Source organism: Spinacia oleracea, chromosome 1 (genome assembly GCF_020520425.1).
Source record: "Spinacia oleracea cultivar Varoflay chromosome 1, BTI_SOV_V1, whole genome shotgun sequence".
In the NCBI taxonomy this organism is placed as follows: domain Eukaryota; kingdom Viridiplantae; phylum Streptophyta; class Magnoliopsida; order Caryophyllales; family Amaranthaceae; genus Spinacia; species Spinacia oleracea.
Genome location: NC_079487.1, coordinates 103,149,383 through 103,175,481, shown reverse-complemented (window position 1 = coordinate 103,175,481; position 26,099 = coordinate 103,149,383). Strand labels below are relative to the sequence as shown.

The following is a 26,099-nucleotide window of genomic DNA, read 5'->3' as shown; positions in this document are numbered from 1 at the left end:
TTAAAAGAACAAGAAAAATTATAAATCTGGTTTTAAAGTTCATCAAAGGTTCGTCGTTTTATTTTTTTAATTAGAACATACTGTAAATTGGTTGGAAAATAACATTTCCAGAACTTAAAAGAACAAGAAAAAATATAACTGCTTTTTATATTTGTACCTTTTGTCTGATTTGTCAATATTAGTGTTCTTTTTGTTAATGTTCTTTTTGTTAATGTTCTTTTTTTTTTGCGGTTTTTATTTTTATTGCGTTTTATTGTTATTTATGTGCGTTTTGGGACAGGTGCACCAAGAGCACCATGCACACCCCTGCTGCCCTGCACAATCTGGGCGTTGAAGGGTGAACCGGGTGCTAACACCAAAAAAAAAAAAAAATAAATAAATAATAATAAAAAAAATTTAGACGTAGGAGTAACATATTCCGTAACATTGTCCAAAAAGGTCGAGATTGTGTCATTTTGGCGGAGAACGGCACATACGAGTATACGACGGCCAACCTGTAAAAATACCCACCTACCCTTCCATGCTCACCAACCCCGTCCCTCAGCGTTCACAGAAAATATCCAATACTTTTTTTTAAAAATATATAGTCTTCCATATTCCAAATTATTCTCTACTTTTCTGCTCTAATTTTAAGCTTATTCTCAACTTTTGGCTCAAAGCTTCTGAATCAATGGCGTCGTCTCTCTCCTCCAAACAATTCTTGGGTTCTGCAACTTCCAATGCTTCATCCACGCTCGGATCTGCGCATTCTGGCTTCCGCAAGCTATCGTCTCCTCCTGCTCAAATCTCATTCCGCCGAACACCTCGGAAATCTGGTAATTGTTTTCCATCATGCTTGCTGGTTGTGAATTGCTTAATTTCTGATTTTTAATTTAATTTGGATTCATCTTGAGGTGAATCTTGAATTGTGCTTCTAGAATATGAATAACTCTTCTCCATCTTATACCCGGGTATTTGATCAAATTTGCTCCTGAAAAGCGCATGATTAGGCAGCTCATTTGACTTCTAATTTTGTTTTCAGCAAGATTACAGGGGTGATTTTTTATGAGAAAAGATAACTATTTTAGAGGACATAGATGCTCTCTTGCAGCACGCTCCGAAGAAAAACTAGGTGGCAATAAAATTGAATATGTAACTTTCCTGTATTTGGTTTTGATTTTTCTAGAGGAAGGTTGAAGAAGTGATAGAAAGAACTCCCATAAAAACTACTCTGTATGTAGCTAGGTTTGTTTACAATGATACTAGATTTAAATGCATATGGTTAAAATTTAAAGAGGGTACACAAAAGATAAGGTAATTTTAAGTACTTTAGGGACACCAAACTCCTCAAGAGTTAACTTAGGATTAAATAAATATAGTCTGGGGAAATCAAGGGATGTAATTTGACCACGAAAAACACAAGTGGTTAGTACTCCTGTGTTCATGATAACTCTGATGGGACAATTAGGAAAGCAAACATTAGGAAAGAAAAAATTAGGAAAGCGAAAATGGATGGAAATAAGTTCTATAAATCTATTGCTGGATTCGACTTCATCTTGAGGCATACTAAAGCTAGATGATAGGAGTTAAACTAAAGGCAACATTCTGTTTTTCTGTGTTGAATACATGGACTGCTTGCAAGTAAACTTAACTGAGATACATTGTCTTGTGTACTAGTAACTAATCAGAAACTATCATTTTGCTTTGTACATTACAGAAATTCAAGCTGCAGGAAGTACATATGGAAATTATTTCCGTGTTACGACATACGGAGAATCACATGGTGGTGGCGTTGGTTGTGTGGTTGATGGCGTCCCACCCAGACTTCCTTTATCCGAAGAAGATTTACAATTAGATCTTGATAGAAGGTAGTTGACAATCTTTACTTTGAGACCAACTTGCACCAAAAGTCCGTAACTTTGAACTTCACAATTTTCGGTCTTAATTGAATTATCCAAGTCTTATTTTTCTAGACACAAAAGTACTTTCAGCAGAGTTAAAGTTGTATGCAACTATTGATTAATTGGTATTAAAAATGAATTATTGAGGAGCTTGACCTCAAGTATGTTGGTGTTCTGGACTCATTGTGCTATTGTTTTTTGCTTTTGTTCTTAGTTTCAATTTCTTGTTTTGATGTTTTAGGAGGCCTGGCCAAAGCCGGATTACTACCCCGAGGAAAGAGACGGATACATGCAAAATTATTTCAGGCGTTTCTGAAGGTTACTTCGATTTGCAGAATCTTGTTAAAATCTTTTGGTCTTTTATATTTAGCAAATTTCAGTGTTGTCAGTTGTGCCTTAATGATAACATTGTACTTGCAGGATTGACTACTGGATCACCAATTGCAGTGAATGTACCAAATACTGATCAAAGAGGAAATGTAAGAATTTTGGCTACTTGTTAAAGTGATGTTAAAACTTGAACTTCAGTTATGTCTAAAGTGTTAGCTTTTATGTGTTCATGCTTACACATCTTGCCTATATAATAATGGCAGTATGATGGGAAGCAAGAGAAAGGGATGGGAACAAGTTCCCTTGTTTGGATAAGGGATTGGGGGAAAGGAAAGGACGAAAGGAAGAGGGAGGGTTCTATTTTTCCTCCCTTTTTAATTGGAGAGATTTGGAAAGGCAATGGAGCCCCCCCTCCCCCCCCCCCCCCCCCCCCCCTTTTCCCACCCTTTCCTTTCCCGTCTATCTTGCTATCCAAACAAAGTGTTAGTAGGTTTTATTATCGTTTTATACTTTTATGCGTATGGGTGCTGTTCCTTCTCTTTTTAATTATATAAAATACCTAGAATTTTATAATTGTTCATGTGTTTTATTTTTATAAGAAAATCTTATAGCATGTTGCTCTCTTACCAGGATTACACCGAGATGTCAAAAGCTTATAGGCCTTCGCATGCTGATGCAACTTATGATTTCAAGTATGGTGTTAGATCCGTACAGGTAATCCCTGAGTGATTGTATTTGATATTCTTGCTTTATCTAGGAATGATGCATTACCCAAATGTTCCCGGACCGAGAATCTCGGATATATTGAATCATTATGTCACTGAATGCAGGGTGGTGGAAGATCTTCTGCTAGAGAAACTATTGGAAGAGTTGCTGCTGGAGCCATAGCTAAGAAGATACTTAAGAAGTTCGCAGGAACTGAGGTGATTTTTTAATTGCCATCCTCTAATTGTTTTTCTAACCGTGTAGATTGTATTGAGTAACTTCAAGAACATCTTACGCCGGACAAAATGACAAATGAAATATTGCACTCCATTATAATCGTAACTCTAAGTTGCACTATTCTGCAGAAATTATTTGCCACATCTTTTAGTGGTGAAAATATTTTTAAAAGCCAAGTTGATACTAGATCAATGTTAGCAATTGCCAACTTGTCAATGCAAATGACTTCTCGTCTGATGTGGTTTCTTGCAAGAATCAAGATGAAATATGAAGAATCAGCAATTGCAACCGCAACAATTATTGCTAGGATTGCCACAATGTTTTTCTATGGGTTTCATTGAATAGTTTTGCGTTCTTGCTTGCTTGTTAGAGCTGGTCCATTATTTTAAGTTTCCTAGAAGCATAGTATTTTGGGTCTTGTGTTTTTTTCAATTTTATGTATGTAACGAACTGGTGGCACATGATACTTTTCAGGTCCTTGCTTATGTATCCCAAGTGCACAAGGTTGTTCTGCCGGAGGGATTAGTTGATAATGAAACATTGACTCTTGAACAGGTACTTTTAGCACTTCTATCACACAGCTTGAACTTTTTGGATCTATGATCGTTCAAATCTTTGTTACTTACATACTTCAGTTCACCTTTGTTATATTGTGTCAAGCTCCTTATATTGATATTTCATATGGATACTCGTGTGTGGTTGTTGAAAAATAATAATAGAACATAGAGAAGTTTGAGAGTTGAATGCTTGTAATAAGCTTAATACTTGTGAAGAGTTGGAATAGCATAGAATAATTCTTTGATAATTCAGCAGCATTTTTTGTATAAGCTTATTTTAAAAATACAAATTTTTACATAGAATAAGAGTGCATACAATTAGCAATTTTCTTGGGAAACGTGAATTTAGATTGAAATCTCGTTTCCCATTCGTTTCCGGGATCAATTCAGTTTCAAATACGTCTCTATTTTTCTGAAACGGTTTTGGCGCGTTCCGAATCGCGTTTCCCGTGTCACCTTATATTCTGTTGAAATTCAATCAACCCTACAAAGGTGTAATGAAGAGGAGGGGTAGTCTGGGCAATGCATAGTTAGTTTTTTGAATGAAATTAGAGGTAGCTTGAAGCAAGAAGTTAGGTATTAGCTAGTCTATAGATAAAGGGGTTTAGGGAAAAAGAAAGCATGATGAAAACTGATGAGAGTTTTATTTTACTGGTTTATCTTGCTTAGGTTTTGTAAATGTCCAACCACTCTAAAGATGGGATTGTAGCCCCAGCTTGATGGTTTAATCACATCGCTACAATCAGCTATCATGCTTCCGCGATTTTCTTGTTCATTTCTATGTTTTCTAAGAATTCATTGTCTTACACCGATCCATGAAATTCACTTCATATCTTACTCATATCAACCCCAATATCACCTGACGCTTGTCTTATCCAAGGCCCAACGTTCCAGACTTCCAGTAGTATAACTATCGTAGAAGCACTATATTTGGATTTAATATGTGCGCATCTGAGGTGCACAAGAAAAAGAGAATACAGGATTATTACTTTGTTCATTTGAAGCGAAGGTTGGTGACTGGAAGCAAGAGCGTCAGTTCACTGCATTATTTTTCTTTGGTTTTCTGTGAAAGATGCTGTGTTTTCCTGGTGTATTCTTTTACTTTTTGAATCTTCTCTCTGTCTCTTATTTGTCTGGTAGATATCATGATTATGTGTGAGCTGAATTTCAGGCTTTGGATATAGAGTCAATTCCTATTATTCACGAGTTACAAGGTTTCCCTTTCTGTCAAATCTTATCAGATAGAGAGTAACATTGTCAGATGTCCTGATCCAGAGTACGCAGAAAAAATGATTGCAGCTATAGATGCAGTTAGAGTGAAAGGAGATTCCGTTGGTGGTGCTGTCACTTGTATAGTTAGAAATGCTCCACGTGTAAGATCTCCTCGCTCCACCTGTGGTCATAGTTTCACGAGCTATTGCTATCTTCATAAAGCTTATATCAAAACTTTCATGTGTCTTTTCTGTTTTAGTTTTAACTAAATGCCTTTGTTGCTGATTGGTTTAATTTTTTTTTTTGTTGATAAATAATATAAAAACCAGGGACTTGGTTCACCAGTTTTTGACAAACTCGAAGCTGAGTTGGCTAAAGCTGCTCTATCATTACCTGCAACAAAGGGTTTTGAGTTTGGCAGCGGCTTTGCAGGTAGATGATGTAAAATTGTTTGTTTATTTGGTACATCATTTCCTACAGAGAAGTTGACTTTTTTACTGTTACTGCTGTTTGATTAGAGCTTGACTTTTTCATGTGCAGGTACCTTTATGACTGGTAGTGAACACAATGATGAGTTTTACATGGATGAACAAGGGAAGATTAGGACAAAAACAAACCGTTCTGGTGGTGTACAGGTTAAGACATTTACTAGTTAACATGATCATTGTTTCTGCCGAGTATTAATGGTAGACCCTCAACAGATTGCCTGGGATTATTAAAACTGTCTTTTTTCATGAGCAGGGAGGAATATCTAATGGTGAAACTATTTACATGAAAATAGGCTTCAAGCCGACCTCTACAATAGGAGTGAGTTCTTTTTCATGTTCTTTCTCAGACTATGAAATTGAATTGGTTCTGAGGGTCGTTTAGTGTACTCAAAGCATAGAAATGATAATAAGAAAGTTTGGTGTTATCTTATGGTCTTGCAGAAGAAACAGCATACTGTTACAAGAAGTAAAGAGGAAACAGATCTTATTGCCCGAGGGCGGCATGATCCCTGTGTTGTCCCACGAGGTATGCTTCCCTTTTCAACTAATATAAGTTGATGCTTCTCAATTCTAGTGTGCTAGAATCTGCCTGCATTTGGTGGGACTTAATGCAATGCCATGAAACACAATTCTATTAGAAAAGTAGTTTTATTTTATTTTTCCTTTCAAATGTGTTCCATTGTATTAAGTGGGCTGATAAAGTGGATGATTAAGTGTGGATACTATTATGTGAGAGTTTCCAGTTATCTAATGATCTAATCAGGCTGAATAGTTTACAAAAAACATATTAATATTTAGTTGCAACATGCGAAGTATCCAACAAGAGAAATAAGTCGTACCTGTTGAGTTATTGCAAAAACTAGACGCCACTATTATGTCCTAAATAATAAGTGAAGTGGGAAAATTTGTAATTGTTGACACAAATGTCCCATACTTCATACCCTCCATATTACACGATGCTTTCTTTCTCCATCCTGAAGACCTTGTCTCTCTACTTGTTCTCTACTCTCCTTTCCTCTAAACTCGCTCTCTTACCTCTTCCCCGCAACTACACCCCATGGTCACCTTTTCTTTTTCCTCTGCACTAATTCTTTAAGCAATAATTGAGGTTATAAAGACCAAACTCCGATTAATAAGCAATTATCCTTGTCCATTTCTATCTTAGTCATTTTTAAACTCCCACAACCACCCTTGCTCCTAAGTATTTAATTTCAACTCTAATCTTGACCCTCTTTTAATTTGCTCTTCGTTTTCAGTGCCTGTTAATTAGATGGTGATTTTCAGAAATAAAGAAGATTCATAGATAAAATTCTTCACTTTTGTTTGTTATTCACATGGTTTTGGCTATTGGGTTAGTCAATTAAACCCAAAGAGACATCTTTGGTTAAGTGGTAAAAAAAAAGTTGGTCTAGTTTGGAAAGGAGAAAAAGCAAAAGAATCGACAAGTTCCACAATATGAGCTTGATGTTTGTTCCTTCTGAATAGAACGATCATTTAAATATTAGTCGGGATATACTCACTAGGTTCCTTGATATAGTTATCATCTTCCATTTGTGATGTCCTGCAAAAGACATTCACATCCTTGTTTTAGTAAATTTGTCTTGTTTTTCTCTAAATTGGGGCAGACACATCAACTTGCTCATTTTTTTTTTGTCTATTTGTTAATTTTACTTTATTTCCATGCAAAAAATTGCTTACTTCATTAAGATAGGAAGGATTACTTCTTAACATACTCCAATAAACTTAGAGACTGGTAGAAAAAGTGTGCGGATAACATTTTCTGTTGCAACAAGTGTGATTGTTATCTAGTGACTAGAGTTGAAGGGATCTCACAGGTAATTAATATTATTTTTTGCAGCCGTACCAATGGTGGAAGCAATGGTAGCGCTGGTGCTTGTTGATCAATTGATGGCACAATATGCGCAATGTCAGCTATTCCCCATCAATCCCGACCTGCAGGAACCCATGGAGTTACCAAAGCTAGATGAAGCTAGTGTCTAAGTTTCGCCATTGCCAGTTTTGTGTGTAATCCTGTACATTAGGATTCCTTTATGCTATTTGTATCTTATATTACAGCGCAGTTTCATTTGTATCTTATTTGAACTTGTACTTTTTTCATGCAATTCTTTTAAAATTTTGTTCCACAATGGAACAAATTGGATTCAATAAAGCTCTTCAGTTGATCATAATACTTACTATGTAATTATTTATGTATCATATTATCATGTGTGTAATGTACTTGTACTTCCTATGGTTTTTTCTTTTTTTCTTCATTACACATTTCTTATACTTCCTAGTTCCTATTCATGTCTTCTGAAATTCCACGACAAACATCCTAATCCTGCTTTGATCCTTGGAAGTGTTTTGTCACAATGTGAAGCGTATTGGCTCAGTCGGTTTACAAGTGATGTCACCCAAGAGTGATTAGATCACTTTTTCCATTAAGATTGCCAAATTTCCGGATCCTGCAATTTTTTGACATTGGCTTGATTTGTGAAGTATAAAGAAAGTTTACACACCAAGGTCTTTATAGACCATTACAGAACTTACTGAACAAAGAACATGCATATTGCTGGAAAACTTAAGGGTAGTCGGCCTTTCTTGTGTTGGTCCTTTGTTGATGAGCCCGTCTTCTATACGCCACCAACTAGGCAATATCAGACCAAGACCAATAGACCAATAGTAGTTATGATTGCCTTAAAAGAGACAGAGTTGATGCCGGCCCGTACACACTAAGATGCTTCTTGAATAACCCGTGGAACTTGAGAGACCAGAAAAGAAGCAGAATAATAACAATGCCCTGGGTTAGTTGGAGAGACATTGTGTATTGCACATAAGAAGAAGTCAATGAACATGACTTAAATAGCTTGTTATAAAACCCTCAAAAATGGAAAGCGACGTTCAAATAAGAGGTTTTGAAACCATTGAGATTGCACCTCAACACAAACCTAAATTGAGGATTAACTAAACAACAAACACACCCCAAGAGCACCAAACCTTCCTAACACTCATTACTCCTCTCGTCAACCAACAACATTCTCCAAGACCATAATCCAAGTAGATGAAATCCTCCATTAAACCCCATTCACATTTCCTCCAAAACCCCAAACACGAGGTTTGGAGGGGGAGAGGACTCACCCATCAGAACTTTATTGTACCTAGAAACATAACCCCACTTCTTTACTGCCTCATGTCTCCAATACACACATATAATCATTGTGCATCTTAGAACAACCCACACAATGACACAAATGAAAGGATCCTGCAAATTGTTGTCTTAGTTCACCAAGATTCTTTTGGTGGGTTAAGCTTCAATCTTTAAATGGTTTTTCTAAGATTCTTTTGGTGTACTACTGGTTTAATGTGTTACTGAGTTTTCTAAGTTGTACTTCGTACTTATTATTTTGAAAAGTTACACGTTGTACCCTTTAACTTTAAAAAATTTATGTGTAACTTTTAAAAAATTACGTGTAACTGACACAATATTTGAAATAAATAGAAACTAACTGAAATTACTTAGACTTGTTTTTTACAGAGTATAAAATAACTGAAAATTAGGTGAATAAAATATACCCTTAACTGAACGGAATTCGGATGCAATTGGGTCAAAAAACATATACACAATCATCAGTACTCAATAGGGTATGTAAAAGTAAAACAATGTTTTATGATAAAGATGTGTATACAAATTTCACAATTATTAATTTAAAAACTTTTATAGGAACAACACCTTATGAGATGGATAGACGTTTGCCACACCAAAAATAATTGAAAGAAAACCGGTTCAACAGGTGACCTTGGAAACTTGGTCATTGTTAGTTGATATTAGAAAATAATATCCTTTGAGAATAGTTGCACCCACATTTCATCCCCATGCAAACAAATTCTTTAATTAAGTATAAAATAAATAAATAAATTCTTTAATTAAGTATAAATAAAATAAATAAAAACATTCCATTGATCATGGACAACATACACAGTACCCAACAGGTCCGATACTGACCCACGTCCAAACAACCGGAGCCGTTGCTTCAAACTTGAAAAGATCGACATCCGTCGGTGAAATTCTACCAACCATGGTTCGTCAATATACCCTTTCTTCTAATCTTCTTAACTACGGTTAGTTTACCATTTTACATTAAACCCAAAATGGACCAAATGCAATTATGCAACAACAACAACAACTAAATCCAATCTTACAAATTAATATCTTTTATTAATTATAGCATTATAGTACTGTAAATCTTGCAAAATCCACCAAAACCTTGGTCCCTTTTTTATTTGTTCTAATAATTCATTTGGTTTAGAGTAAGATTTATTTATATTAACTAGCTTTTGAGCCCGTTCATTTATATAGTGGTTGTTAAGCGTTCTTTTAAAGTGCTAATATTGTTGAGAGATTGTGATGTCGGTGGGTTGAAAATTGAAAAAAATATACAAATTAGATGGTGGATTAATATCGAGTGTTAAGGAGGAAGAAGAGATGGAAGAAGTTATATGAATTAAATGGTGAATTGATTTTGAATGAGGAAGATGAATTAGGGTGTTAAACCTGTAAAATAATTGTGAAACAAACCACATAAGGAAAAAATGAAAAAAAAAATAAAAATAATAGAGGAAAGATAGGATGACACATGTCATCTAGTAATCCATGATTTTCCTTTTTAAATACTAGGTATTGATTTTGCATAAAAATTACTCCGTATTTTCATAATACAAGTATTGAAAATGATAACGCTTTGTATTAGGTTTTGCACGCACCTGATGTACAATACGAAGTACATTTATTGTACATCACGATAATTTTTATCAAATATTTTTGTAACTTTTAAAATGTTTTGATTTAATTTTTTATATTATAATTTCTTTTTGTGGATAAACTTTTCAAAATGTTGTATGTTTACCTTTATCCTATCTTGTTTCTAAATAGTTGTACCATTTTGACTTTTGGCAATATTCACTTATCTTAATTTGACCATAATATTCTACTAATAAATTAAATCAAATATTATTGTGTAAAATGTTATTGGGTTTGTCTCTATATATTTTTAATATATCAACTTTTTATAGTTTTACTAATACAAGTATATGATAATAATTATTGATGGTCAAAGTTATGCGTTGCTAGACGTAAAAGACAAAGTGGTGCAACTATTTTGAAAAAGAGAGAGTACGAAATACATTGTTAGTGATTTTGAAGGAATGATTTTTATTAAAAATAAAAACTCTATAACTAAAAAACCAACAAATTTACATTATATCGATTATCGTTAGATTCGTATCGATATATATTTTCTAAATATATGTTCTTTATAATTTTACTTGTACATAATTCGAGATATTAAGAGTTAAAGTATGCGTTGAGAAGCGTAAAGTCAACCATAATGCAATATTTAAGGAACGGGGGAAGTATTAAGTTTTCAAGTCGAATAAGTTTTTTTTTTGATAATCAAATTAATTCATTGATAAAAAGTCATACGACATTGTAGACACGGAAAATTTGTTAATATCTCACGTTAGATGTTATTTGGGTCAAAAGTCAAAGTATTGACTCGAAAATAATTTGACGGTCTATTAAATTAATTGATTTGGGTTTTCATATTAATTTAGCCCATTTTTAGTTATTTTAATCAAACCCGAATATTTTTAATGGTTAAATCTAACGAAATATGTTAAACTGTTATAAATGGGTCATGACTATCAAGTCCAATTCAAGAAGCCCAAACACACATTAAACCCTAAAAGTTCAACTCACTCCTATAAATAGGAGTTTCCTGCATTATTTGTGGAAGAGGAGAAAACATACGGCAAACCTAAATCTCTCAGATATTCTCCTGCCAGTCAACTATCTCCCTAGAAGAAGAACAACAAGCATTCAAAGGCGTGTCGTTCCATTCTAGAAGATCGACCTTGGACGAGATCAAGCCCGAAGGCCCTTATTCAAGAAGATCAATCTCGTTCGTGAGCAACACCAAACATCCCGGTGGAAAAAGAACAACAAGCATACAAAACTGACGTGCCGTTCTATTCTACATCGACATTCTTGAACGAGATCAAGCCCGAAAGCCCTCATTCAAGTACAAATCAAACTAGTCCGTGAATCAAGTCAGTTTTGAGCCAAGTCAAATTCAACGTGGAGATCGAATCAGATGAGCAAATATTAGAGATTATACCCAAATTTATCAAAAATCAATAAAATATATTTTGTTCACATTATTTTGATTCTCTTATTTTACAGACTCTTAAATTTGTGTTTACAGACATCTACATAAAGATTAATTTGAATCTAATAAACACATAACAATCGAATCAAATAAAAACTTCATGTCACCATAGCTACGGTTGTATTATATCAAACATTCTATATATCCTCTAACAAATACATAACAATCGAATCAAATAAAAACTTCATGCCACCACAACCTTTATCGACGAGGGGGTCTATAGATCTGTTGAAGCCGTGACAAATATGATTATCGTATGATTGCAGTCGAAAAATTGACCTCCTCTTCGATCTCGCATAAATTTATACCAAAGAAACAACCTGAACTAAACTAAACACACAAAACTTAACTAGAATCAAACCCACCATTGGGATACTTATTATAATCAAACCCACCATAAAAGTACCTACTACACTGAAACTATGTAGTTTTATTGAGAATAAGTTATCTATGCCCATCCTTAGTTATTACTCTGTATATGAAGTATAAAGTACCCACCTTTTGTATTTAAACTAGTGTGTGGCCCGGGCGATGCCCCGGTTGCTACATTGACTAATTAAAATTTTTGATTTTTCTTAAGCTCAATATTTGATTAAAACACTTGTATTCTATAGAATTAAAAATATATGTTAAGTTCGTAATCTATCATGGCAAGTAATTTTTCAATCATATCATCTTACAATTTGTATAATTTGTTTTCTCGTAGAACTAAGTGTGTCAAATTAATAAACACCAAATTAGATATATATGCAGGTATGTATGACAATCCTATAGTTGATGCTTATGAAACTTATGATATCATGTTTATTCATGGTTGACATAATGCTTTAATTGTTTTTTTTCAATAGTCCATAGAAATTAAAAAAGTCACATAAAATTTATTTGTTTTAGACTTCACGTTATCATTTATTTATAAATTATATGAAGAGATAAACCACAATTGGTGGTTGGTTACGATGGTAAAGAGAGTTACCATCCACAATTGAGGTCTGGTGTTCGAACCTCATTATATTGATTTTTGGTTGTCCATGACGTAACACTTGGTGAGTGGATGATGTGGCATAATGAGGAGAGTACTACGTGACACATATACGTTTTTCACAACGCCTTTTAATATATTAGTATAGATATTGAGAACAATTTAGTTTCTTAAATTTTGCACTTTTATCAAATGTTGCATTTATTATGAAATAAAGGGAGTAGAGGACACCCGTACTCCCAATTTATCACACATTCCACAACTTGCGATAATTCGTAGTTCATTTACCAACGCAATTGGTGGAGTTGGTGAGCAACTCATCTTGTAATTTGGAGGTCACATGACTTAATGGTAGAGCTCTATCACTCAAGAGTCAAGATCTGCGAGGCTGATATGACTAACATAACATGTGATAGATGATAGTTCAGTGTGGTGCCTAACTAATAAAAAGAAATATTCCACCCGTCTTCAAAAATTGCCTCAAATTTCTTTTCGGTTTGTTCCTTACGTGTCTCATCTCACACACTATTATCTATACCTAGTATTTAAAAAGGAACACCATAGATTTTTAGAAGCCATGTGACATCTCATATTAGAAGCCACGCGACATCTCTGATCATTTCATCCACCATTTTGTTTTGTTTTTTTTCTTCAAATTTTCTTTATTGTTTATATGATTTACAACTTCTAATGCCTCTTCCACTCCATTTTTCCTATTCAACATCAAGTTATTAATAGTCTAATATACTCATTAGTCGAGTTAAGCTAAAGGTTGGTCCAACCTTTTGGTTTTTTCACCCTTTAGGACCTCAACCTTTTTTTTTTCACCTTTTGGGGACTCATATTCATTTTTCGGCCAGTTAACCGTAGTTTAACTCACCGTTAACCATACTTTCACTCAAATAATAAATTAAGACAAATGTTAGGGTCCAACTTTTTAATTTTTTCACCGTTTAGGACCCGAATATTTTTTTTCACCTTTTGGGACCTCATATCCATTTTTTGTATACCAACGTTATTTACTATAAAAAAAAATCAGAAAATGCAAAAAAAAAGAAAAGAAGTTAGCGCTCAAATTAATAATTATAATAATAGTTATTAATATTTTTATTGTTATTAATTATTATGTAATACAGTAATTGTTATTAATATATTTAACAACAATAATAATAATAATAATAATAATAATAATAATAATAATAATTCATCTTTCCCAAACCCCATCATACAATTAAAACTACATAGTACTCTTCTCCAAACATCGTAGATAAACTTTACTCAAGACCTTTAATAGTTGAAACTTAATTTACGTAATCCAATAACAACTTATTTGAATATGTTTATAGAAAATTTGAGGTCGTAAATTTTAATTCGGAGATTACTAATTAATTTTGATCGAGTTAAGCATAAATCACTTAAGTACCTCATCAAATATGAGCATCAATAAACCAATTGTCTTTACTCTCATAAAACAATCAAGAACTAGTATGATATATTAACTTGTGATCAAAATCAAAATTCGTTTAAAATTAACCTATTTTTATTAATTTTACGTTTTTGTGTGGACATATTAATATTCTTCAAACAAACCACAAACAATTGTGAGGATATACCATCAATGGCAAATCTTCCTAACAACTTGGGTCCCGGGCGAAAAATTCTGTAGTGTATTTTAAGTTCCACCATTCCCGTAAACCTTTGAGTATAATTGTATTAATATCGTACTACTATATAAATTGCTTAATTCTTCTATTGTCATTGGACACCATAACCGAATATATAAAATATGATTAGCTTGTAAATAATTATTTGCTTCTTTATTCATTAGATTATTTGATACCCAAATCAATTTATATATGAGCTCAGTTTATGAATTACGTTGCATATTATTTTAATTTGAGCTTATTATATGTTAATGGTTAGAAACTTTAATAATTGAATTGGAATTACATGAAAACTTGAATGAGGTCTCAAATGGTGAAAAAAGAAAGTTCAGGTCCTGAAAGGTGAAAAAACGAAAAGGTTAGTCCTCAAACTTTTGATTTACTTTAACCTTTTAACCCAAGGACCTAACCTTTAATGTACTCTAGTTAAATTTGGCCGGAAAAGGGGAATGAGGTCCCAACGGTGAAAAAAAGGTATAGGTCCTAAACGGTAAAAAGTTCAAAAGGTTAGACCCCATTTATTAGCTTAACTCCTCATTAGTCTCTTCCCCTTCACCCCTTTAACATCCAATATTTATTAAACTATAATTTTTATATTTCTCCAACCTTCAAATTACACCTCTACAAAAAATCAGAAGTACTCACTAATTAAAATTTCAAAAGACATCTGAACAACTACTATACAACCGCCTGTTCTATAAACGAACTCAAAAGCTAGTTTAATTTAACAAAAAGACAAGACTATAAACCCACTTAATTGTGATTCGGAACAATCTTTTAGAGACGGAGGGATTGCTGTGTGATTCATACAATATCATTCAATTCCACTATTGTCTTTTTGTTAATCCACCCATACAAAATTACAAATAAACTCAACATTAACGAGGAACCAAATAACATTGGAGGCCGGAGGGACTACTAATTAAAATTTTAAAAGATTGATTACTTTTATTATTTATTATTATTTTATCAAAAAACAAAATATGTACGAGTAATAATTAAAGTAATCATCCTTCAAAAACTAGCAGACATACTCTGCAACAACTTCTCTATCTCCCCTCATCATCCTTTTTCGCCTCTTTTCTCCCGTCTTTGACTTGATCATCCTCCAGAGTCCAGACCCTCCACCCAGTTTTGTTTAGTTTCGAGACAAAAACTCCTCTATTTTGTGAAATCATCCATCAAAAATAAAAAATAAAACAAATTGAAATTTAATCATCATTATTTTTCGTATGAAGATTATCAAATTCGGGTCCTTCTTCAGATTGTAAAGATAAAAGATAGAAAATGGCGATGGCGGAATGTAATTTGTTGTCCGAAATGCAAGAGCCAAGCGTAGACACAGATAAGTTGAGTTATGAAATATTTTCAATTCTGGAGAGCAAGTTTTTGTTTGGCTATGGTGATAATCAAAAGGTTAACGGTATACCAAGGCAAATAACTCCGGCACACGAGTTTTTTCCTCCGCCAGTGACTCCGTCGCCGTCTCATAATTCCGACGGTGTTAGATTGATGAAGAATCAGCGGGGGAAGGTATGCATCCTCAACGTGGACGGTGGAGGGATGAGGAACATCATTTCTGGAAAAGCACTGGCGTATTTGGAGCAGGCGCTGAAGGAGAAATCCGGCGACCCTGATGCTAGAATTGCAGATTATTTCGACGTCGCCGCCGGGGCTGGTATCGGAGGTATATTCACCGCCATGCTTTTCGCGACGAAGGATCAAAGACGTCCGTTGATAAAGGCGGACGACACGTGGCGGTTTCTGGCTGAACAGGGGAGCAAAATATACCGGTCGTGCGGGTCGGGTTCGGGTGGTGTTATAAAAAAGTTGTTGAAAAGTGGTGGGAGCAGTTCATCGACCACCCGGTCCAGAACGGCGGCGTTGGAGAAAATAATGAAAGAGAAATTCACAAATAAAACCGGTCGAGGATTAACATTAAAAGACACCTTAAAACCGGTTTTAATCCCATGCTATGACTTGTCAAGTACGGTGCCGTTTCTTTTCTCTCGTGCGGATGCATTAGAAACGGACGGGTTTGATTTCCGACTATGGGAAGTCTGCCGAGCCACATCAGCCGAACCGGAGATATTCGAACCGGTATGTATGCGGTCAATAGACGGTTCAACCCGGTGTGTAGCGGTTGACGGGGGATTAGCGATGGGTAACCCAACGGTGGCAGCCATAACGCACGTGCTACACAACAAGCAGGAATTCCCGTTCGTTCGAGGGGTGGAGGATATATTAGTACTTTCAATAGGTACAGGTCAGCTTCTAGAAGGTAGTTATGAACATGAGGAGGTGAAAGGTTGGAAGTGCAAGCAATGGGCAAGACCATTAGCTAGAATTGCTGGTGATTGTTATGCTGATTTGGCTGACCATGCCGTCGCTAAGGCTTTTGGGGAGTGGCGTACCACTAATTATGTTCGTCTCCAGGTATTCTTTTTTAAACTCACTGTTAATGTTAATTAATTGGTTAGTAATTAATTAATTTGGCATTTCTTTCTACGTCTAGTCTAGTATGAGTAGGAGTATGAAATAATGGTGGGATCATAAGGAACAATTGTCACATAAGCCCTGTTTGGTAAACCGTAAATGTCATCATAATTGTCCTTATACAGTATTTATCAAGATAGACTTGTTCAAATTCTACATTCAAATAGCTTCTACCTTTATGAATTGAACCAGTCTACAGTAAATTACTTGTACTGCTATGTATTAGTGATACGAGAATTTGTGATCACACTTTGACCCTTTCAGTTGAATTTTGTCTTTAATTAGGAAAATTTACAACTAAAGTAAGTTTAGTGAAGTTTCTTGTAAGTATATATACGAAGTAACTGAAAATAAATAGGAGTAATCCCATACGTCCTTTTTTTATTGCTCCATATTCTTAGTTTGAGATGTCCCTTTGAGATTGCTCTTGTCCTTAAATGGTAAGCATATTTTACCCTCATTTTTTAATAGAATAACTAGTTTCTGATCCCGGATGCCCCGGGTCATTACATGAAAAACCATATTTATTCCATTACATAAGGAACGTGATTAAATGCTTATATTATTTTTTCTTTTTGACTATTTTGTCATTTGTTATATTTTGTTTGGAAAGAAAGAAATCAAACATGACATATAGCTTGGTGGATAAGTCTTTATTGTTTGAAACCTGAGGTCAAAGGTTCAAGTCTTACATACAATATTTCTGTTTTTTAATTGTATGTAAATGCATGGAGTACCACCCTCTAATTAGAGGGAGAACGCCACGTGGAAGATGAACATAGAACTGTATTGAACAGTTTTTGTTTAATGACTAGTGTGTGGCCCGGGCGTTGCTCCGGGTTTTACTTTTAGTCGGGTTTATGTTTTCGAAAAATGTGCCCAATTTTAAAAGATTGTATTTTACATTTATATGTGAAAATACGACAGACATTGTAGCTAGTTGAGATGGTAGGAAGTGAAACTTTTAATCCATGAGGTTTGATGTTCGATCCTTGCTACATATTTTTTGGGTTGTCAATAACATACCAAGATGCTTATTAGTGTTGACATGGCGTAATACGGAGGGAGTCTACGCGACACATATACGTTTTCACAAACGCCTTTTAATATATTAGTATAGATGGTGGCAAATTTGTCTAAAATAGATTTTAAGAGGCTTAACTTAACATATTCCGATGAACACACATTTGAAAAACCGTTTGTTTTTATTTATTTTCATCTCTTGATAGAATTATTCCATACATGAATGATTAACATAAACTTGTGTATTTTGTTGATGTGTTGGTCATATCCTTAAAATCCGCCAGGTTTTTGTAGCCATCCATACGGACCACATCACTCCCTAACCCGACCCAAACAAACCCCCAATTATTTTTTGTTTAAATACATTCTGTCGTCAACTCGTCACAGTAGACAAAAGCTTAAACAAGACTATATGTGGAAGTTGGTGTAGCATTTAAATGGGATAGGTTCATACGCACCAACCTCTATAATGGCACCCTAGTTGCCTCTTAATGTACTCCTATGTTTTTATTGTTGTTTCTAGTATTCTTGCTTTTTTAAAATGTGATGTTTATTATTTGTATTATTTTTTCGACCCGGTATACTAGATGATACATTATCAATTTATCATACCACGGAGTAAAATAAGTCAAGTAAAACTTACCCGAATCTAGTAAATTATTGTAAGTACTCATTATGTAATATACTCCGTACTCCGTAATCCGTATGTTGCCTAATTTGAATGGGATAGTTGGTTACTTGGGTATCAATTGAAGCAAGACCTATCTTGATTTTAAAGCTAAAGCATAAAACATTCTTAGTATGCCATATTGGGTTGTATAACAGTGTACGGTCTTTTACAAAAAATTGCATTAAGCGAATTCGTTCAAGTTGATCAAGTGTTTGACATTGATATTTTTACAAAGAAGGATATGATGATGTTATAGTACAAGAGACAATTCAAGACAGGCTGGGTTTTTTTGGTTGATGCAATTTAAGGTAAGAGGGAGAAATGGCGTGGGCTGTAGTTATAGAGATGGGTATATCCGTTACTTTTGGCATATAGCTTAACGTTCTTTTCCCTTCTCTTTATTTCTTTTTCAAGGTTGTGGTTTTTTGTTCTCTTTTTTTTTACCTATTGTTGTTTTCCATAAATGGGAAATTTTATGGGTTATCCATTTACAAACCCTAAATTTTAGATTGTAATCATTGTGTATAATATATTTTAAAAAGAATTAACGCGGGAGTGGTTTTTCAAATGACTTTGATGAAGTGTTGAACTACCTATACAAATAGGCAATTTTGTATGTAGGTATATCATGCATAAATACAACTGTAGCTATTTCTTTGTCTATGTGTTTGAGCACATGAGTCAAATATAGTCTTGGTTGTTAGGTAAATAGTTGTTTCACAAATTAGCTTGCACTTTCTTTATGTATTTTCATGCACTTGATACTTTTTTTAAGTGTAACCTTATATTGAGCTGAGAAAAGCTATACAAGTATAACTGTATAAGAAAGAATTTAAATTATGCAAAAAGAAAAACTTAGATATTCCTTAAAATTTCTGTCTTTTTTCTTCTAATGGTTCGGGGAGGGTGGGGGGTATGATATTCTTCGCTAATGGTACACCATTAGGTGTATCCTCCGCGAAGTAGTTAAGAAAAGTTACCCGGCACATACAAGTAGATGGCCAAAACCAAAAGACTGGCTGTTCCAATACTTTGTTAGCTAGCCTTGGCTTATGCAGCCATCCCTTCTATGCTCCCAGCTTCCCACCCTGCTGTCTACCTGATTTCTTTGGTTGTCTTTTAGGAGTACGGAGTATATGTTTGTTTGCCAAAGGGGGGAAAACTGTCCATGAATTTTTTCGTCGACCTTAGAATAAGACTCTTTTAACCCAGTATAGTAACCTCTACTGTTACTGTTATCCTTTTCCGCAGTTCATTATTGAGCAACCTATAATGTGTTGGGGCACTAGATGCCTCAACAAGGAAGTCTCATAATATCTTGTTATTCATTACAATTTTTGGTTATTTGACCATGTTTTGTGTCTAAAAGGTTTTTAATGAAATACGGAGGATTTATTTTTAGGAATCCTGTCACACGTAGTGATAAATATAATCCAATTTTTGGTTATTTGACCATGTTTTGTGTCTAAAAAGTTTTTAATGAAAGGATTTATTTTTAGGAATCCCGTCACACGTAGTGATAAATATAATCCTAACTCCAAGGATGTGGTAATTTCTCTCATCTTACTTGCATGTTTATTTTTATGGAATATTCTTTGCTGGTAGAAAGAGTGTAGAAAGTCATGGTAATTTAGGTACTTCAGGTGGACACCAAACTCATCACGAGTTTCCTTATATAAGGAACAATAGAGATCTTATTTGCCTGTAGTGTTCTACTAGTACTCCGTGTAAACTAGGAAGTCACTAACTTTGATCAATTTAGTCCAAAAGTATATCCACTCTTCACTTCAAATAGTGCATTTTAGTCCAAGCAAATTGAAGGAGAAAAGAAGTCAAGATCAGTTGGGATGTTAACTTGTTACAGTTTAGCTACCAAGAAATCAGAACCCTCCTCTTGAGCTAAAAGAGCTGCTGGGTGGTCCATTGAGAAGTAGCTCTACTGCTGCAAAAGGCGCAGTATTAGTTAGTCACGTGCATCACGCCGTCGTGACTTTTAACTGCAATTTCTGGTGGTCCATAAACCATTAAACCTTCTGTATTTTACTGATTTCTCACAACCTTGTGAAAATATAGTTGTTGATCTACTAGCACCTTATTGCTTGGTGCTAAAATGGAAGACATAGTACACAGAGTCGCAGACTACAGATTTAAGCAGCACATACACTACATACTGTGGATTTACAATTTATTGGTTCTGTCTTAGAAATAAAGTCTAGATTTCAAGACAGTGTAAGGATAAGGAGTATGATTTTGAGAATAAGCGGCTACTCTTGCTACAGTATACTTCCAGTCAATCTTGTTACTTAGAGCAGCTAACAAATGGGCAGTGCTTAAAAAAGCGCGCCTACGTGCTAGGCGATTAGGGTAAATCACCTTTTTTTATAGGCGAAATACATTAAAAAAAAAGGTACACTTTAGTCGGACCTGAAGCGCATGTGGCTCATAACTTTTTTGTACACCAAAATTTTGATATTTATTAAGCGCGCCTCACTTCAATGAGGTGCACCCAAAGCGTGTTGAGTTATTTATACATTGCCAATAAGAAAATTCTGAATTTCAATTCATTAATCAGAAGTTTAGATCACCATCAATCTGAAACTACTACTCGTATATGTTGCATTCCCAAGTTTAGGTAAATTATTAGAGTAGAACTACAGTTTCTGTAATTTTGCACTCTTGAGAAAAGCCAGAATAGAGGTAACGTTTTAAAGTTGGAATAATGTCATCTAGTGTTGTTTTATTTGGTATCCCTATGTTGAAGGTTGGATAGTGGTCATGTGTTCTTGTTTGGTATCTCTATGCTAATATTCCTGAATTGGGATGTTGGGTTAATAATTTCAGAAGAGTACACGAATAAAAGTAATGCTGTAATCATATAGGTTAATTAAGTTAATTAATTTTGTTGGCAGGCAAATGGTTCGAGCTTTGGAAGGTGTGGACCAAATGTAGATACAGACGCAAGTGCGAGAAATGTGAAAATGCTGGTAGAAATAGGGGAAGAAATGCTGAAACAAAAGAATGTGGAGTCGGTGCTATTCGGAGGGAAGAGAATAAGCGAGCAGAGTAATATCGAGAAGTTGGATTGGTTTGCGGAAGAGCTGGTACTCGAGCACCAGAGGCGGAGTTGCAGAATTGCTCCCACTGTTGCATTCAAGCAGCCTAATCCAACCCCAGATTAAAAAACTTCAAGGTAACCAAAACCCTGTTAATTATTATATTCTGGTGTTGATAAATAGTTGCCTGGTTTATTTTGTTGATTTTTTGTGCAACATTTTCTGACCTAAAAGGGTTTTTTTTTTTTTTTTTTTTTTTTTTTTTTTTTTACCATATAATCGGAGTAATTAGTAATACTTTTTCGTATGTGCAACCTCGTCCTCTCAGTCCGTTAGATCAATTAGTTATGTTGCATCGATAATACGTAGCAGCTACGGCATGGGTTGTGCTGCGAAAACCTTCTTAATTGCATTTATTTTTGTTTTTATGTTCAATTAAACATATGGCCCTGAAAGAAATATTATGCTTATTGGTCCCCTGTGGGCTGTGGGTGATGTTACGTTACTCCTCTCAATTGCTGCATGGGCATTTAGGACAGATTTAACACTTCACAACATATTTTTCGGTCGCTTTCTTATGTAGGGTAAATCAATGTGTTACATGGGGAAAATTACATTGGACGCCCTTTTCACATTTTACTTAATAGAACTGTTCACATTTTACTTAATAGATCCGTTGCATTTCCTAAAATTTTACTCCGTATCTGTTTCACAATGCTTGTAAAAAAAAATGATATTAATTACGAGTATTTAATGGAAGTACGAAATAAAAGAAAATAGTGTGATTGTTGCAAAAAGTGATGCTGGATTAAATTTGGGTGTTGATGAGTAGAATAGAATAGAGGGCTTGTTTGTTTCCCTAATGTTGTCCTACCGACACTGATTCTTAGTTTGTTTTAGAGATGGGCCATAATCTTTTGTTGATATTGAAAAAGTAGACCCCATTGCCATTGCCATTGCACAAGTATAACAAGGACTTTGATTATGACTAAAAAGGCCAGGATTTCAATCATGCAATATTACGGAGTGCTCCCTATTTATTTGGTTAGGGACTAGTTACGGGATTAATTTAGAAAGGATTGACATGACCCTTCTGTGATAAAATAAAAATAAAATAAAAAAAAGGGTAGTTTCCATTTGTAATATTATTACGCGATTTGTTTTGAAAGAAAATGATTTTCCCTTTTGTTTTATTAGAGGTAGAAAACCATTATACATCTACGGTGAAAAACTAAATGAAAATCAGTTGAATAGAATGCACCATTTGTGAGGAACTAGGAGGTAACTAAATTTGCCTCTCGACTATGGAGTATACTAGTATAATACATAGTTACAAACTTACAATTATACGGAGTATTAGGAACTCCGATATATTTAAGTTCCTAGCAACTACGGAGTACATCCTCCATCACTTTTTGTTTGCCCCATTTGCTATTTTGACTGTCCTCAAAAGATCGCCCTATTACTAAAATTAAATAAGGGACCACGATTTAATCTCAGATAAAACACATTTGGTCCACGACTTTTGTCTTTCTTAATTTCACCAAGCCCAATTCTTGATAAAGTATTTTTAGGACATGTGGCAAATAACAAGTGACGGATGGAGTAGCAACTGCTCCGTAGTCCGTACAGTAGCATACATTCACTCTAACACTAACAGTGGTTAGTCAAATCAGTAACTTGTAATAAAATCTCTCTCTCTTGTTCTAACACTTAACCCAAAGTCTAAGTACGCACAACATAGTTGAAATATTTGATAGATAACATACGTAAATATGTAGAAGGTGTGTTATCCACCTAATTTCTATTGAAACTTATTTTAATTATAAATTTTAATAAAATAGCCTTTATTTTATGAAGTATGAAGTTATTGAAACTTATATTTACTACGAATTAAAAATAAGCTGAACCAAACAGACCCCTAGACCCTAGTATGAAGTATTGAACTAGCATTATGGACTTTTCAATGTTATCCCACTAAAGTCGGGCACTTTTGAATGACTAATGCAATAATGCTTAATGGCTTAATGCTTTTATACACTTCAAAATTAGCTCCACGCCTCCGCCACTTCCATGATTTTCATTTAATTAATACTTCCTAAAAGTATGAAGTATTAGGCATGATTACCTTAAACTTTGACCGTTTAAAGAAATAATGGGCGGGCCAAGACAGTCTTATCACATCCTTATTTTAAGCTCATTAAAGTTTCTTTTTTTAGTGTGAAAGAACTATAAGGACATTACAAATAAAGGCAGGGGAAAATTCTATGACCTGCTGGTTATTTGGTTAATAGACTCCAATATTTAACTCTCTACCATTAGTCTACTGGGTCAAAACATCATTGATACTTCGTATTTTTTACCTCACTAAAGACCTTAAGTTAAAAAGATCATCCAAAGTAGAAACAAAAACTCGAGGATCTAAAACTTTTTATTCAATAGAGGGACATTGATTGTTTATTTCAATAGAAAGTTAAAGTGAATAGTGCATGGTTATTGTGTATGTTTGCTTTTGTCAATTTTGTATAGTACTAATGTTTTCTTGAATGTTTAACCTGCAATTGTTAATTTCAGGTTAGATATATAAGCAATTAAGCATTAGATATATTAGCATTAGCATTAGCATTTTCTTTTTCTTTTCTTTTCTTTTGTATTTCTTAATATTTTATTTGAAGGTGGAAAAGATCATATTCCTTGTTGAACATTAAAAAGTACAAAGTATTTTTTTTAAAAGGAATTTATTTTTTCACGGATTTATATTTTTTAGGAAATGTAAATATTGTTTGGTTTTGGTAGAATATGATAAATGTTAAAATCTAATGTTATTCACGTGTGAGTTGTCCAACATTGGAGAAAGAAGAGAAAAAACAATCCCTCCATTCCTAAATACATGTAATGTTTCTAAAAACAGAGTTACCTTATAATTGTCCTGTTTCTATTTTTGAACATACACTTTTCCTTATACTTTTCCATAACTCATGATTACTTTTTCTTACATATTCTACACTTTTTCCACTTTTTAATCCACACATCCATTTTTATTTGTACTTTATCAATAAAAAATTATCTAATTTATCAAAAAAACACTCATAATCATTGTTTTTCTTACACACTTATCATTTTTCTTAATATCCGCGCATTCATTCAAATATGACATATATTTAAGAATGGAGGGAGTATCAACTTATGAGCTTTAGGAATCACTCCCACTTTTGCCAATTGATTTTAGTGTGAAACATTCATTGAGCTTACAAGTGTACCAAACTCTAATCATTCTTATTGGATGTAAGAGTATTTGCCAACCACAAAAAAATTGAAGTTATTTTTAGATAAAATAGTTATTTTATTTATTTTTTCTTTTTTTGGTTATGCAGGTAACAGATTAGCAGGTGGGAAAAAGAGAAGTGGGAAGAATTGGATAACTAGCTTTTACTTTTTGGGAGCCAAAGAAATGAATAGGGGGATTGAGTGAAAATGGATAGAAAAATTGTAAAAAAGGGAAAAATATTAGTGGGATTCCTTTGTCATCCATCACCAACTATAAACTTTTGTGCAGTGTTATGCCTATACCATTACCAAGCCAGGTAAAAAAACAGAAAAGGGTAAAAAAAAAAAGAAAAAGAAAAGAAAAAAGGTTATGTTTTAGGAACATTAAAGGTCAACACCTGAAATGATATGGTTTTTTGAACATTTGGTGATTTATTATTGAGTCAAAAAAGCTAGAAAGTGGGAACTGTGAACTGGGAAAGCTGGTTTGCTCATTTTCTATTTGCTTTTCCTCATTTTGCAATTAATATTTTAAATGTTTGTCTTTTTCAACTTTGATTTAGAAGTGAAAATTTGAGTGGATGGAGGGGGCAAACCCTATGTTAAAAAGCCAAACAGAAGTGGGTTTTCTCACCTGTGTACCCGACCATAAGAGAGGAAAAGAGCTCATTGTTAATTCTTAGTGATTATTCTAGATTTTGTGCAGTGGACCTAGTGGGATCTTTGTCATTTGTCATTTGTCATTTGTCATTTGTATATACAAAGTGTTTTTCTTGTATCATTTGTACCTTTTTCTCATAGATCTTGTGCATTTTTTCTTGATTGATATCATTTTTTGGCTATCAATTTTGGCCCACTCCGAACAAGTAGATTATTATATGTCCACAATAATATTAGTGTAGACCATGTAAAAGCAAATAATTTCCTATATCAATCATTTTACATTCATATTGACTTTTACATAGTGACTATAATAAATCAAATATTAATTTTTTTTTTTTTTTTGAAAGGAAACATTAATTTTCTTAGACATACTCCATCCGTCCCAAAATTATAGTCATGTTTGACTAAAAACAGAGTTTTAAGAAAAGTGAAAGGGTAGGAAAGTGGGATAGTGGAATATAATATATGAAAAAAATGTAAAAAGTGGAATATAGTGTATGAGAGAGTGGGAAAGTGTATGAGAAAATGAGAAAAGTAATGCCCAAATAAGAAAATATGACTATAAATTTGGGACGTCCGAAATAAAAAACATAACTATAATTTTGGGACGGAAGGAGAAGAAGAATGTAAACTCTAAAATGTGTATTCTCG

At 34.0% G+C, this 26,099-nt stretch overlaps 2 protein-coding genes across 2 annotated transcripts; both read left to right on the top strand.

Annotated features, from left to right (window-relative positions):
- The first annotated feature begins 446 nt into the window (after window positions 1-446).
- Window positions 447-7,660, top strand: LOC110801949 (chorismate synthase 1, chloroplastic). Its single transcript, XM_022007357.2, has 13 exons — window positions 447-815; window positions 1,697-1,847; window positions 2,122-2,198; window positions 2,301-2,359; window positions 2,841-2,924; window positions 3,041-3,133; window positions 3,627-3,707; window positions 4,951-5,082; window positions 5,251-5,353; window positions 5,462-5,556; window positions 5,663-5,728; window positions 5,851-5,935; window positions 7,268-7,660. The coding sequence occupies exons 1-13, from the start codon at window positions 671-673 to the stop codon at window positions 7,408-7,410; spliced, it is 1,314 nt and encodes a 437-aa protein (XP_021863049.1). The 5' UTR covers window positions 447-670; the 3' UTR covers window positions 7,411-7,660.
- Window positions 7,661-15,266: 7,606 nt separating this feature from the next.
- On the top strand, window positions 15,267-25,563 carry LOC110801951 (patatin-like protein 6). Its single transcript, XM_022007359.2, has 3 exons — window positions 15,267-16,712; window positions 21,375-21,655; window positions 24,893-25,563. The coding sequence occupies exons 1-2, from the start codon at window positions 15,564-15,566 to the stop codon at window positions 21,642-21,644; spliced, it is 1,419 nt and encodes a 472-aa protein (XP_021863051.2). The 5' UTR covers window positions 15,267-15,563; the 3' UTR covers window positions 21,645-21,655; window positions 24,893-25,563.
- The last annotated feature ends 536 nt before the right edge of the window (window positions 25,564-26,099 follow it).